This window comes from Polyergus mexicanus, unplaced genomic scaffold (genome assembly GCF_030449975.1).
Source record: "Polyergus mexicanus isolate NDT 795.1 unplaced genomic scaffold, iyPolMexi1.0 SCAF_6, whole genome shotgun sequence".
Taxonomy (NCBI): Eukaryota; Metazoa; Arthropoda; class Insecta; order Hymenoptera; family Formicidae; genus Polyergus; species Polyergus mexicanus.
The window spans coordinates 2,157,849-2,171,846 of NW_027223326.1; the positions used below are offsets into that span (position 1 = coordinate 2,157,849).

At 32.2% G+C, this 13,998-nt stretch overlaps 1 protein-coding gene across 4 annotated transcripts in view; it reads left to right on the top strand.

Annotated features, from left to right (window-relative positions):
• The first annotated feature begins 273 nt into the window (after positions 1 to 273).
• Positions 274 to 13,998, top strand: part of LOC138933943 (myelin regulatory factor-like protein) — a 58,893-nt gene continuing 45,168 nt past the window's right edge. For all 4 annotated transcript variants that reach the window (XM_070297217.1, XM_070297218.1, XM_070297219.1 and 1 more), the window contains exon 1: positions 274 to 845. In XM_070297217.1, the coding sequence (XP_070153318.1) occupies positions 797 to 845 (49 nt within the window). In that variant the 5' untranslated portion in view covers positions 274 to 796. The remainder of the gene's footprint in view (positions 846 to 13,998) is intronic.

Here is a 13,998-nt window from a genome sequence, read left to right on the forward strand (position 1 = left end):
AATGACATTTTCTCACTTTATTCAAGTGCCATTGAAATAGAGTGAGAATTGAGAGAAAGTATGAAGAATACGAAGTTTATTCTCAACAATCGCGCTGATAAGAAAATAAGTTTGATTTTGAAAGATATTAACTTGCTCAGGGTCCCGAAAGAAGTGGACACGGCATTGCTTATCGTACACATACGGGGCTACGGAATCTGTATGTATGCATGTATGTGTGCGCGTTGCATTACGTCTCGCGCGCGAGGCTTGGATTTTAGTCCGTGACACGGTATTACCGCGACTCGAGCGACTCGCGGAACAGTTCGCCGACTGGCAGGACCGCGAGACGGCGACATTTCGCGGTTATTGCTCGTGTTCTCGCGAAGAAAAGCGGAACGCGCGCGCCGCTTCCGCTTCCGCTCGTCCATCGCGCTCGTCTAAACCCGCGAAACGATTTGGTTTCGCGCGAAATGGTCGCGTTCGATGTGCATCGATACGCGTAGTCGGTAGTTGATCCAGCTCGTGCTCCGACTTGGATTGGAGGCGAGAGTGAGCAAGAAGGAAATAGTGATTCGCAAGAAGCGAGTATCCCCCTTCTCCCTTACGAGCGTGTAACGAGGCGAGATTTTGTCCCAAGGAGGAAAAAAGCAAGACCTCGCGCGGACGACTTGACTTTTCGGTTCACGCTCTTCGCTCCGGGATTATGTGGGACATCGCGACGGAGCGAGTCCTCATCGCGGCCGGAACGTCGCGGAATGGGGCCCGTTGATCGGGTCCACAGCAACGGGCTTCGACGACCATCCACGGCGGAGGTATGGACGTCATCGGTGATGGGGACGAGCAGACCCTCCAGGCGATTCTCGGTGAGTTCCGCGCTTTCTTCGTTTTTTTTTTTTTTTTTTTTTTTATTGCTTTCTTCTGTTGCATATCGCATTTGCATGATTCGAAGCGGCATTCTATAATTTTGAACATGTTTTTATAACGATACTACATATTTTTTAAATCGCGATGGTAAGCGCGGATCAAAAGCGATAATCGCGAACAATCCAGACAGCACAAAACATCCTTAGGATCATCCTGAATATGTCCAGAACGGTTCAGGACATTTGTAGGATGTTTGAAGATATTATTATAAATATATTTATAAAAGTTTAATATGCATACATAATTATTTTTAGTTGTGTCGGCTATTTTATATAATTTAGAAATCTTAAGTATTATAATAAGTATTAATGTCCTATAAATGTCCACTGGATAACCCCTGGATGTCTGTAGGATATATCTGCCCTATCTATTATATTGGATGTCTTTTGGATTTCCAGAGGACATATACATGTGCAATTAATTGTTAACGTTAATTTCGTTTAATATTAATAATTGCATTTGATGCGCACATTTTCATATATCCAAAATTATTATTTATTTAATATTTCATGAGAAATGTTACTGTTTGCAACATTCCAAAAACTTTACAAACAATAGTATTCAACCGCTAGTTCGTTGGTTTACCGCTATGCGACACGCGAACTCGTATTTGAGATTTGGTCATGAGAATTATATAAAGCTTGCAAAGAGCAACCGATGAGGAAATTACAAATGTAATTATTTTCTATTAGTTCAATTTCTGATGCAATCCCAACATAGGGAATTCAGATATTGGATTGTTTTAGAAAATATTACACTACTCAAACCCGGGAGCCAAACCTAAAATATTCATGTATAGCACGAAAGCCTCAAATACTAAAGAACGGTGAACTATTTTTAATATTAGATGTTTAATATTGGCAGTAAATAACAAAAGAATTTTAATTTATATTTAAATTTTTAAATTTGCTCCTTGAAACATACGAAAAATATCCCTAACATATCCTATAAAAATCCTTAGGATGTTCTACAGGATCTCCCTGGATTCTCCAGACGTTAATATACGGCTATCATTTACTCTTCCTCAGGATATCCAGAGGAGATCTGAGGATTACAATGGGATATCCTGAGGATATCCTACATGTATGTCCTGGATGCCCTTTGGACGTCCTAAGGACATCCTTGTGCTATCTGGGAAGTTACGATGACAGCTACGGAATGTCGCGCAAATTTGACACCGACACCGTTAGCGTACAGCTCGGCTATACGATCTTCCTCGGGGCCTCGGATGTTATGGCCACACGTAAGCGCGTACGTTGACCTTAAACGCACACCGGATTTTCAGCGTTTTCATCCTTCAACGTAGATACAGTTGAGAGGAGCTGAACGAGATGTGTCGTTGGTCCAACAATGCTTGGAATCGAAAGCGATGGAATAAAATTCGTGGAATTCGCGGCGTGTTAAATGTGGTGGGGCTGGAACCATCGCGGTTTAGGATTCAATTGCCACTGGCAAGATTCTTATTCCACCATATAGTGTTTTTGCTTTTTGCGTCGCTTCTCATTTGGGAAGAGATTCGATTCTGCACAGATAATTTAGTCGACTTTGGATTTTTTGTATTTATTCGTATATCGATATATATATATATATATATATATATATATATATATATATATATATCGATATACGAATAAATACAAAAAATCCAAAGTCGACTAAATTTAAATTCTTTTTAACGAAATAATAAAAGTCCTCGTTATCGCGAAATACGAAGAACCCTTTCTTCCTGTTCGCATTCCTCTTTACATTGGGGCTTTGAGTTTTCTTATTTACAATTCTGATGAATAGTTGGAAAAAAGAAACAAACTTACCACAAGTCGATGGTAATAACGTGAATCGAATGCAAAATATTTTAGCAACGATTTAAGTTTCATATTTGAAGCATAATTTGAAGATACTTATTGGGATTCAGTGATGTGAGGGTTAAAAGAGGAAAGTCACGCCGCTTATGTGGATACATTTTTATCCTACTTTTTCCTTGACTGCGGTTTTCTCCCCACCACACTTGCGTGAAAAACCGCCTTCACATACTTGTTATGCATTTCTTACAATTAGTTTGATGCGCATCAGCGCCGATTTTCTTTACATCCTCGCATCGAATGCGTCACTGTCCGCGACGTCCAATAATTGCGATTGCAGAATACAAAACTTCGCGGGGATACCTTCCAAGTAATCGATATATCTCGTTCCTTTGCAGATATTTGTATTTCCTTCGTGTGTACTCGCAATTTACCGCGTGCTCCACGCCGAGTGCATTCACCTGTAACGAGTCCAGCGTGGCATTCTTTATGTAGGTCGGAGGTTGTAACGCGCGTAACGTCTCTCTCTCTCTCTCTCTCTCTTCTCTCTAAATGGATGTATCGTTTCGCTTACTGGTAAAATTTTTGAAACAAAGCCTTGTTATCACGTTAAGTTTTCTCATACGCATAACAGTAGTTTAAAAAAATCTTACCCCATTAATTTATCATACATCGGATTTTATGGGATATATTTATTTAGTTCAATTATATGAGAGATTATGGAGAAGTAGATGGAATCATTATTACAAATTATGTTTATTAGTTTTTTAATCACAACAAATATTATATTTTGTATAATACTTATCGTAAAATTAGATAAAGACTTAGAAAATGATGGAGGTGTTTTCTCTAAAATGTTACTATCCAGGGACCGCGTTAGTCACTATAAAGCTTGATCTTTATGGTAATAATCACAAGATACTTTTCCAGCCGTGTTTCATATACATTTTTTTTTTTTTTTTTTGCTCTCGCGCACGCTGTCAGCATTAAAATGCTATTCTCCAACCTATTCATCAACTATTTCACTGTTCTCTCTGTTGCTGCTGCTGCGAACCGATAGTGAAAGTAGCGTGGCGAATGTTCTTTTCCGTTTATTTGGAATTAATGGCTTGATAATTTACGGTATAACCTATATCAAGACGGGCAATGTACCGCTACTATGCATTCACTTTTTAAGTGTCCACCTGTTTGTTCCAGCGATACCAACTTTTCTCCAACTTGTTTTCCGAGCCGCGTTCCTTTTCGGGAGTCATATCTTTCGTTTATTCATTAATCTATTAAATATCTATTTTTTAAATAGAATGCCCAATTAATAAGAGAAAAAACGATGCATTATTTAATGAATGATCGATTTAAGTTATTTTGTATAACTGAGAAGATGAATAAGTAATGGTAACGTATTCTTACGTACTGTATGCTTTTACACAAAGATAACAGAACATGTCATGAAAGATGCGATTTGCGTAATGACAAAACACAAATAAAATGATACGACGAAAGATATAACTTGATTTTAGTCATACGATCCAGTTTTTTTATTTATTTCTTTTTTGAGCAAATATTGTATAACGAAACATATTCGCTAATTTTTGTCATACAATAATAAATATTTAATACTTTTTTTTTACATTCTCACTACTCTATAGATTAGTATTAAGTAAAATTTATAAAGAAAATCGGGGTGAGAAAGTCCCTATATGCCTGTATATATGTATATATACATACGTGTCTATTTTATTTATTCAGGCTGTCCACTCAAATCTTGTAAAAAAAAGTCCTTGAAATTTCTCTGATCTTCATATTTTAAAGATTTTTTGTGGTGCAACTTTTTAAAATAAATTTTTTATTGCATACGTTTTTTATGCGTATGAAGGAAAAACACAGAGTCTCGTAAGTTTCAAGTGCTAGATTTGTAAATGTGCTGAGGAAAACTGAATAATTTCCATAAGATAAACATTTTTTACTTGCATAACATTTTCGTTTTTTTTTAACACTAAAAATTACAATAAAAATATGTGTATTACATATTCGATATTTTGGTAAGACATAGAATATATAAATACACAAACAAAGATATATATTTATTATATATTTTAAATATATAATTCACTTGGCTTGTCGACTGCTTACATTTTGTATAAAAACAAAATTATCGAAAAAAAAGAATTTTTTTTTAATTCCTTAAAGTTCCATGAGAACTTGCTAATTTTTCCAGGTACAAAAGAAAGCCCCGAGAATTCCAGGATTTTCATGGGAGACAGGATTTTTCTAGGGAGACATTATTTATTGGAATAACTTCTTTTCTTTGAAAGAGAGATTTGAGTAATGAATAATGCTGCTGAATTTCACATTCATCTGATTCGTTTATAAATAGTATAGCAAGTGGTTCATAAGTTGTGTAGTCTATTACACTCGATATAATAATAGCAGGCATAAATTGTAATAAACGGTGTATGTTATCGAGAGAAACAATTTAATACTTATTACTTACGCGCTTAGGCGCGAGTCTCGCGATATAGGATAGATGTCCCAATTATTGCCAGCGTCCCTATAACTGTCGTTTTATAAATTTTACTTGATAAAAAATAAATTTGTAGACAAACATGTTCAAAAAAAATTTTATTATTAAATCAATACTTTAATTTATATAAAAACAAAATAATGATACGTATTCGTTTTTACTTAGTATTTAAAAATTAATGTTAAAAACTGAACATTAAGTTTGATTATCAAAAGTAAGGTTATGTAAATAAAAGGCGATGCGAAAGTTGTACTAAAGAAAGAGCAATACTTTTTTTATATAACTTACATTGATTATGTAAAATCAATTATAATGAGCTAATATAAGAATCATTTTAATGAAATAATGTGTGAAAAAAGTGATATATTTTACGTTAAATTATTATAATTAACGCTGACAGCAATAGGGACAATATTTTCTGGTTTATCCGTCGGACTGCCATCAGTATTCGAGACAAGAAACACGTTACAAGTATATACTGACACTCACTGACAGATTACTTTAACATTTTTTCGGGCGCAGCGAAACTGGCAATGATCTAATCACAGTGTCAAAGGGACTGGCAATTATCGGGTGTCAGTCATACGGACAACATATTTTTTTAATAATAGTCATAGGGACATCGCAGATTTCTATAGATTTTTATTTATTATTAAGTTGAATATTTATATGTAACGCATAATAATTTTTTTTTATAACAATAGAGATACTAAGCAACATTATGATTCAAAGTGAGGTATTTTTTAGCTTCAACAACGCCCAAAACGGTTAAATGAAGTGAGGCTATAAGCTTAAGGTGGCAGTAATTGGGACATTTACCCTACATTTAGTTCGAAAGCTTTATTGCATCGCAGATTTTACGATAATTTGTTAGCGATTTACTTTCTTTGAAAATTAATCGAAACTTGACCTTTGCGTCCCTCGCATTTCTTCGCTTCGAAGTTTAATCGAATTTGCTCGCAAATTATTTTTATACGCAATTTTTCTTCGCCGCAATTACTTACTGATTGTATCGATGAGATCCGTCAGAGGGGAACTTACCGGGTTGCCATCGATCGCGACCTAAAATTTATTTTGAACTACGACGAATGTTTGCGACAAACTTAAATAAAACGATAATGAAAGTAGAGTTCGATCGCCGAGAGCTTAACGGCAATAGTTGAAGCACGCGGATGAGTTATGGGACTTCATCGCGCATAAGCATGGCCGTTCAGGATGCCGCGCAAACCGGAGGACGACCTGTGCCACCCACGAAAGCACATTGGTTGATGAAAAGCTCCGCCTTTCGCGAAAAGCTCGAGCATGCGCATTCTTCTTGCGATGTTGAGTAGGAGACTAGTTTATTTACCAAGTGTTTATTGTGTGTGTTACTTTTTATATACAAAGCGATCGAAATAGTCGCATATAACTTCATATATAACTTCATATTTAATTTATATACTTCATATATAACTTCATATTTAATGTCGTATTACGAGAAATAATGTCTTTTTTTTTGAAAGATTATTGTTTATTATTACATTCACATGAATTAACTCTTAATTTGATAAAAAATTTAAGAAGAAATTTCTATACTTTGGATCTCTGTGTATACAATAATTTGGTGAATAAGATAAAATAAATCAATTAATATAAAATAAATTAATTTATGTAAAATAAATTAATATAATATTAATAAAATATAAGAAAATTGTGTATATCTTATAAGATCTAAAATGTCAAATATTAAGGATTAAAAATACTTAACTGAATATATAAACTTTATGCTTTAGTATATATATTTCTAATTTATAATATTCTTTATTTATAAATTATACAACGACGCAAATTATTATTATAATTGCATTATACGCTTTTGTTTATTAATTGTAAAACATATAAAATTATGCCATGCAAACTTTTTAATTTCCACGAGAAAAAGTGTGTGCATCCATATATATACGTGTATATGGGTATCGCAAATATATTGTGAATCTCATAAATGTAGACACGTGTCCCAGACATAATGGGGCGATTTGTTTAATCGATGGTAAGTCCCTTTGATTCTGATAGGCGTCACGATCACTCACATATATATTTTCTTCAAGTATTACGAAGTGAATAAAGTCTAATAAAAAGTGTGTGTGTGTTTTTGGGTTTTGGGTAGGTTGGGTGGGTAGGTTAGGTGGGTTTTGGATAGGTTGGGTAGGTAGGTTTTGAATGGGTGGGTGGGTGGGTTTTGTGTGTGTGTGCGTGTGTATGTGTGTGTGTGTGTGTGTGTGTGTGTGTGTGTGTGTGATAACTGCATTATTATTAATATTTTTGCTTTAATTTATAATGTTATTAACATGACATGTATTTTGAACATCTTAAATATATTTGCAGTGTAATTATTCAATACATTTTGTTAGAGAGCAACCTTTTTCCATTTTAACAAGTTTCCGCAACAATTATTGCTAATATGTAATAATTATTGCTGATATTGTTGATATAGTTTTCACAATGATACCCATACAGCACTAGCTTGCAACAACATTGCTGCAATATTACAATATCGCATATTGTAGTTTAATGTTGCAGAAATATTACAAAGACATTATTTTACAATATAACTTTAGTAATGTTACAGCAACATTCCAAAAATATTCCAAAGAAAGTATTCGATAATCGCTAGTTCATTCGTTTACCGCTATGCGGCGCATATTGCGCTATCTATTCCGCATTTAATTTTTAGTCACGATGATTATATAAAGTTTACAAAGAGCGACTAAAAAGATTAAAGATATAATAACTATTTTTATTAGCTTAAATTGTATGATATAATCCCAACACAAGGGCACTCAGACATTGAACTAAGAATTCTTTTAATAGTTTTCATTCTTATATAAAATCAAAAATTTGATAATAATTTTTTAACATGCAAAAGATACTTCAGATTTTAATAAATAAATTTTGAGATTATATGAAGACAAGAGAGATGTGAAAAAACTCGTTGTATGCGTAAATCCACCACAATCTTTTTGCATATCTGAATATTTCGGATACAAAGAGATTGTGAATTTACAAAATTGCAAATTGAGTTTTTTCTCATTTCTCTTAGATATTCTCTGTCACTGAAGGAAGTCGAATGTGTATCGAAAAATTTACAATTTATAATTTCGTTATTATTATAATACAGAAAATCTATATACACACTAAATCCTGATTCTTATATGCCTAATTTCTTATTATTTTTTTCATATGTTAAAGATATTATGTCGATAAATATACATAAAGCATTATTGCATATATATTATATTGCTATGTTGCTGCAATATTATATTGCAATATTTCTGTAGGCGGACATTTTACTGTTGCTGCAATATCATAACAACATTGCAGCAACATTTCGTAATGTTTCTACAATGTTGCAATCTTGCAGAAAAATGTTGCTGCAATGTTGTTGCAATCCTGCGGCGCTGTATGGGTATTATCAAAAGCAAAAGCTGAATTCGATCGCTGAAAGTTTTACCAATGCTTTTGTACCAATTAATGAAACAAATCAATAGTATTTCTAACGAATTTCTTGAGAGTTTCTTTAATAACGTTAACAAAGGTTTATAATAGAAGTTTTCTTTTTCTACACATAACTATGTTGCTTTGTATTATTTTCTTCAGGATGAAGGTTAGATATACTAAATTATCAAATTAATTAATCTCTCGTTTATAAATCAAATCAGTTATTTAGCACGCTATCATAGTTATTAAATTTATAAATGTCTATTAATTATATAATCGAATTGAGATTTGTGATCTATTATAAGTTTGAATCGCAACAATGTTTCCATTTGCAGCAAATAATAGTCTTCGCTTTACGCGCAAATAAACTGGCCGCTCTACATTTTCATGGGAGATTGTTTATAATGCAAGAGAGAGAATGTGTGAACTACTTTTGTGACTTGAGAATCATTGCTATTGCCGATATGATTGTTCAATGTACAAACATTCTACACAGGCTATGACCATAAACTAAAGGAAATGATGAGCTTTTTTATTAGCATTTTAAAATTTGTTTTTAACTACCTTTTGAGCGCTTTGTTGTCCGAGTAATGAATTATATCGAGAATAATTTATGACTTTTTATGCTGATATAGTCGAATGAATATGGAATATGAAACTCCTATTTTTTCGCATCTGTAATAACATACATAAGAAACGCATACACATTAATAGATATTTTGTATATGAAATTGGATCAAATATATGCTTTTTTCAATTTTGCAATAACAAATATAAAAATGTTGAAGAATCCAGTATGTATGTATATATGCATATAAATTTTATTAAATATTATATTAAATATTTTTGTTATTATATATGTGATGCTATATTAGCGAAATATGTATATATTTTGAAAATATATTTTTAAGTTATAATATTTTACAATGCATTGTTTAAATAAAGTTGATTGCAAAGCATTTCTAAAGTTAGCTAAATATATATGTACAATTTCAGATATATTATTATATATTATTATATAATTTTAATAATTTATATAATTATATATATCGAAATTGAGAAATATTTCCTAACAAATACCGTTGAGCTTTTATTGGCACTGCTTTTTAAAAATTTCTTACATATTATAAATAATTTTTAATTTAATTTTGGAATATATAATCCTCGAAAAAATAAAAAAATATGATGAAAATTATTAGTTTGTCATTTTTATTCGTCATCATTTTAAAAAGTTTTATATTTAATTCTAATGTCATTTATGTTTATATTTAATCGTATCATCATAAAGTGGCACAGTGGCTAGTGAAAGCCGATGAATTCCATGATCTAAAGTTCAGGGGGCGTATCACTGTAGGAATCATACGACTTTTCTCTTTGCACTGTGTATACTTTACGAAAATAATAATGCTTAACTGAATATTATAATCATTACTATTTCGCTAATTACAATTGCAAAATAATATTTATGGATGTGATAGAATCAAAATATAATCAAGTTTTATCATATATGTACATAAATATAGGAATTCCAGTTCCAGCAAAAATTCCGTAAAGCTTATCGATCCTGAGGATTGGCTTATTGCTCTAACGTCGCTTACGAATTCTCCAAGGAGACTATTATACGATAACAAAACGATATGCTCTTTGGGCTGAATATCAGTGACATACAATGAGACGTGGTTCAACATGCGCACGGTCGTGATGAGGTGGAGAACGTGGTTATTACGGGAGAAACATGGCCCCGGCTGTTTCTGTTGATGTTCCGATGTCGTGTCTCTCGTTCGAGTCACGCTAAGTTTTCTCGCTCGCGCGTTCCCATTTTTTTTAGATCCTTTCTTTCTAGGATTTATGTCGATTTATAATACGTACATACGCGCGAACTGATAATCTCTCCTAGTTCTCGAGCACATCTGTTTTATTACGTGAATACATATACATATATGTACGCATAACACGCACACACGCACGCCCACATTAGACATATTACCATATTTATTGCTTCGGCAATAACATTCGCGCTCGTAGGCGAGTGTGTCATGGTTGAGCGATGTGTAGATGAGGTCAGGCATTTGGATTAAACGCACTGCCACACGCAAGAATCCCCGACGCAAACCTATCGTTTGCGTATTGGCGAAAAAGAATAAATATGTATCGTATTTATTTTTTGAAACTACAAATTGGAAAATCCATAACCTATAACCTATAGAAACAATATTACCATATCGCTCAGTACATAATTAACAGAGTGTCTACTCCCTGGAAAAACATGGAAAACTTAGGATTCTGAGAGATTTCTCTCGTATCTGGAAAAATGAGGAAATTTTCGAATTTTATCGAGCCTCAAAGAATTTTAAAGAAAGTCTTTTTATGATAATTGTGCTCTTATATTGTCAGCAGTCGACAAGCCAAGTGAATTATGTGTTTAAAATATATATCTATCTCTGTTTATAGTTTATATATTCAATACCTTAACAAAATATTGAACGTGCAATACATATACTTTATTGTATTTTTTAGTGATAAAAAAATAAAAACGTTATACGAGTGAAGAATGTTTATCTTATGAAAGCTATTCAATTTTTTTTTTTTTTTTTTTTCAGTATATTTGCAAATTTAATTCTTAAGACTTAGATGGCTCTGTGTTTTCTCTTCCCTCAAAGTTCCAAACATTTTTACTGTATATCGTCAAAAATATTAATTTTAGAGAAAAAAGCTTCCAACAAAAAATAAAGCTCTTAAAAAACTGAACAAAAAAGATTATGTACATTTTTTTACGTAAATCCATTATTTTGGATGTTATGTAATAAAATAATAATTTTAACGTGCTCGTGTAAAAATATATTGTTTTAATGTAAATGTAAATAAAATATAATAATATAATGTGTCTAGTTTTTTGGTAGTGGAGCTCCCCCCCCCTCCCCCCCCCCCCCTGTAGGGGAGGCGGAACACACTCTCTCCATGCATACACTTTTTAATGCGAAGTGAGGTTCCACATGGGTTTACAAGTTTTCACGCGAAGCGAGATTCAATCCAAACTAATGCGTCTAGTTCTTTGGTAGTGGAGCTTTCACGTGACGTAGGGGGCAGGGGGGCGGAGCACTGCCTCCACGCATATACTTTTTAATGCAAAGTGAGGTTTCACATGGATTTACAAGAAGAAATTGATTTGGGAATCTACAACTGAAGGAAATCTATTAATATATTTGCCTATGAATCAGGTCCGATACATTGTATTAACACGATAGCGTTAAAATTATTATTATATACACGTAACTTCTAAAATAATGGGTTTATGTAAAAAATGTATATAACCTTTTTTATAGAGTTTTTAAAGGGCTTCATTTGTTGTTGAAAACTTTTTTTCGTAAAATCAATATTTTCGGTGATATATAATAAAAATGTTTGGAACTTTGTAGGGGCATAGGGGACAAACGGGGCTTTGTCGGCAAAAAACCCTCAAAGTGCTTTATACTCAAATCAAGGACAAGCTTTGGTTAAAATTTCAATCGGAGGTTTATCGTTTTCGGAACTTTATCCGAAGTCAGTGGAAGATATACAGATGTCAGTGAAAGATATACAGATGTAGTTAACGTAACAATTCGTACTGCACAAATATTGTGAGACTTTAAATAATGCGTTGCCGGTGCAAGATCGTATATATTTATTTTTTGAAATTACTGTTCGTGAACTCATGCACGGAACGTATAATAGACAACGTTATAAATAGACAAAACACGTATATTTGAAGTGTGCCAAAAAGGATTGGATTTTAAAAAAAGATTTTTTGTTTGAAGTTGGTGACCAAATTCGATTTTTTTTTTTTTTTTTTTCCGGAAATGCCGAGGCATCTTATAATTTTTACATAGCATTGATTTACATAAAGAAAATTTTACGCAAATTAAGTTCAAAGTAAAATATACATATAATCAGAATTCAATCCTTAGTTTATTTTATATATATAGATGGAGCTTACTTTTGAATAAAATTTTAATTTAAAGTTCGCTCATAAAGATTTGCGATATCAAAAATTACTAAAAGATTGAGAATCAATGTGATATATATATGGATTTTGGATCTTGGATTCTACAATTTTTTGCAATTTTTTTGGAATCGATAGACGAGAATATGCGAGTCAAAAGAACAATACTTCAGGAATCGTGGCTTTTTTTACTCTTGATAATTACAACGGTTTTAGCCACAGTGATGACATGTATCTCTTTATTATACGGTGATTATTTTCGCGAATTTTGATTATAAAGAAGGAAATTTTATATTCTTTCTTTTTTATATATCTTCTCGCGTTACAAACTTCTACAATTATGAATCATAAATCATTTTGACACCTACATCGGTGAGCAGTTTTTAATTGCTTCATTTTACTGACATTGAAACTGAATTTGTTGATAATTGCGCGCATAAAACTTGCCTGATGTAAACGTAGTTTAATTAATAATGATTATATATGATAAATAAAATTAGTGTTTGCACGTTTTATTTGTTTTAGGATAATTTTATATCATATAAATAGATAAATAGCAACCATGGCTAATAAAAACCAGAAAACTAGCCGCAAAAATTGTTTTCAAAAAAATTTATTTATACAAATAGAAATTGGATATTTCTACTCGTTACTCTTATTACCCATATAGAAATTGTTAAAAATCTATGGAGATTGAAACGCATTATTTTTTTGGATTTTGCGTTATAGTTTCCTGCGTATAATCTTATAGCGCGAACTGCAATTCTATTATGATAAGTGTTATTTTGTTAATTTTTTGATAAATGCTGAAGATTAATAAGCCGAATGGGACTAAAACATTTACATTCTATTTGTATAATTAAACTTTTTCGAAAGCATCTTTTTGTGTTTTATTTTCTGTGCTTGGCGCTAATTTATTAGCACATTATTCTATTTATTTTATATATTTTATACAAGTCTATACTTTTATATACAAAGAAAGACAATATACCATGCTGCAAAACGTGTTTTTAACAGTATACTATAAACAAAGTATTCCATTTAATGACAACAGTATGTCTCGTATAAGCTAACATCCTACAAAAAAATATTTTAATAAACAATTACAGAGAATTACAGAGAGAAAACAATTTTCTCCTTCAATTATTTGAAACAGAAAAAAAGATGCTGATATTTACTTTGTTTGATTAAGATGTAAAATCATTCAAATATTCACATAAAATCAACCCCTTCAAAAATCAATGACCTTGACATATGTTATCAAGATTTCTACTCTCAGAGTAACGAAGAAAAGATTATAATCATCGCTGATTGTT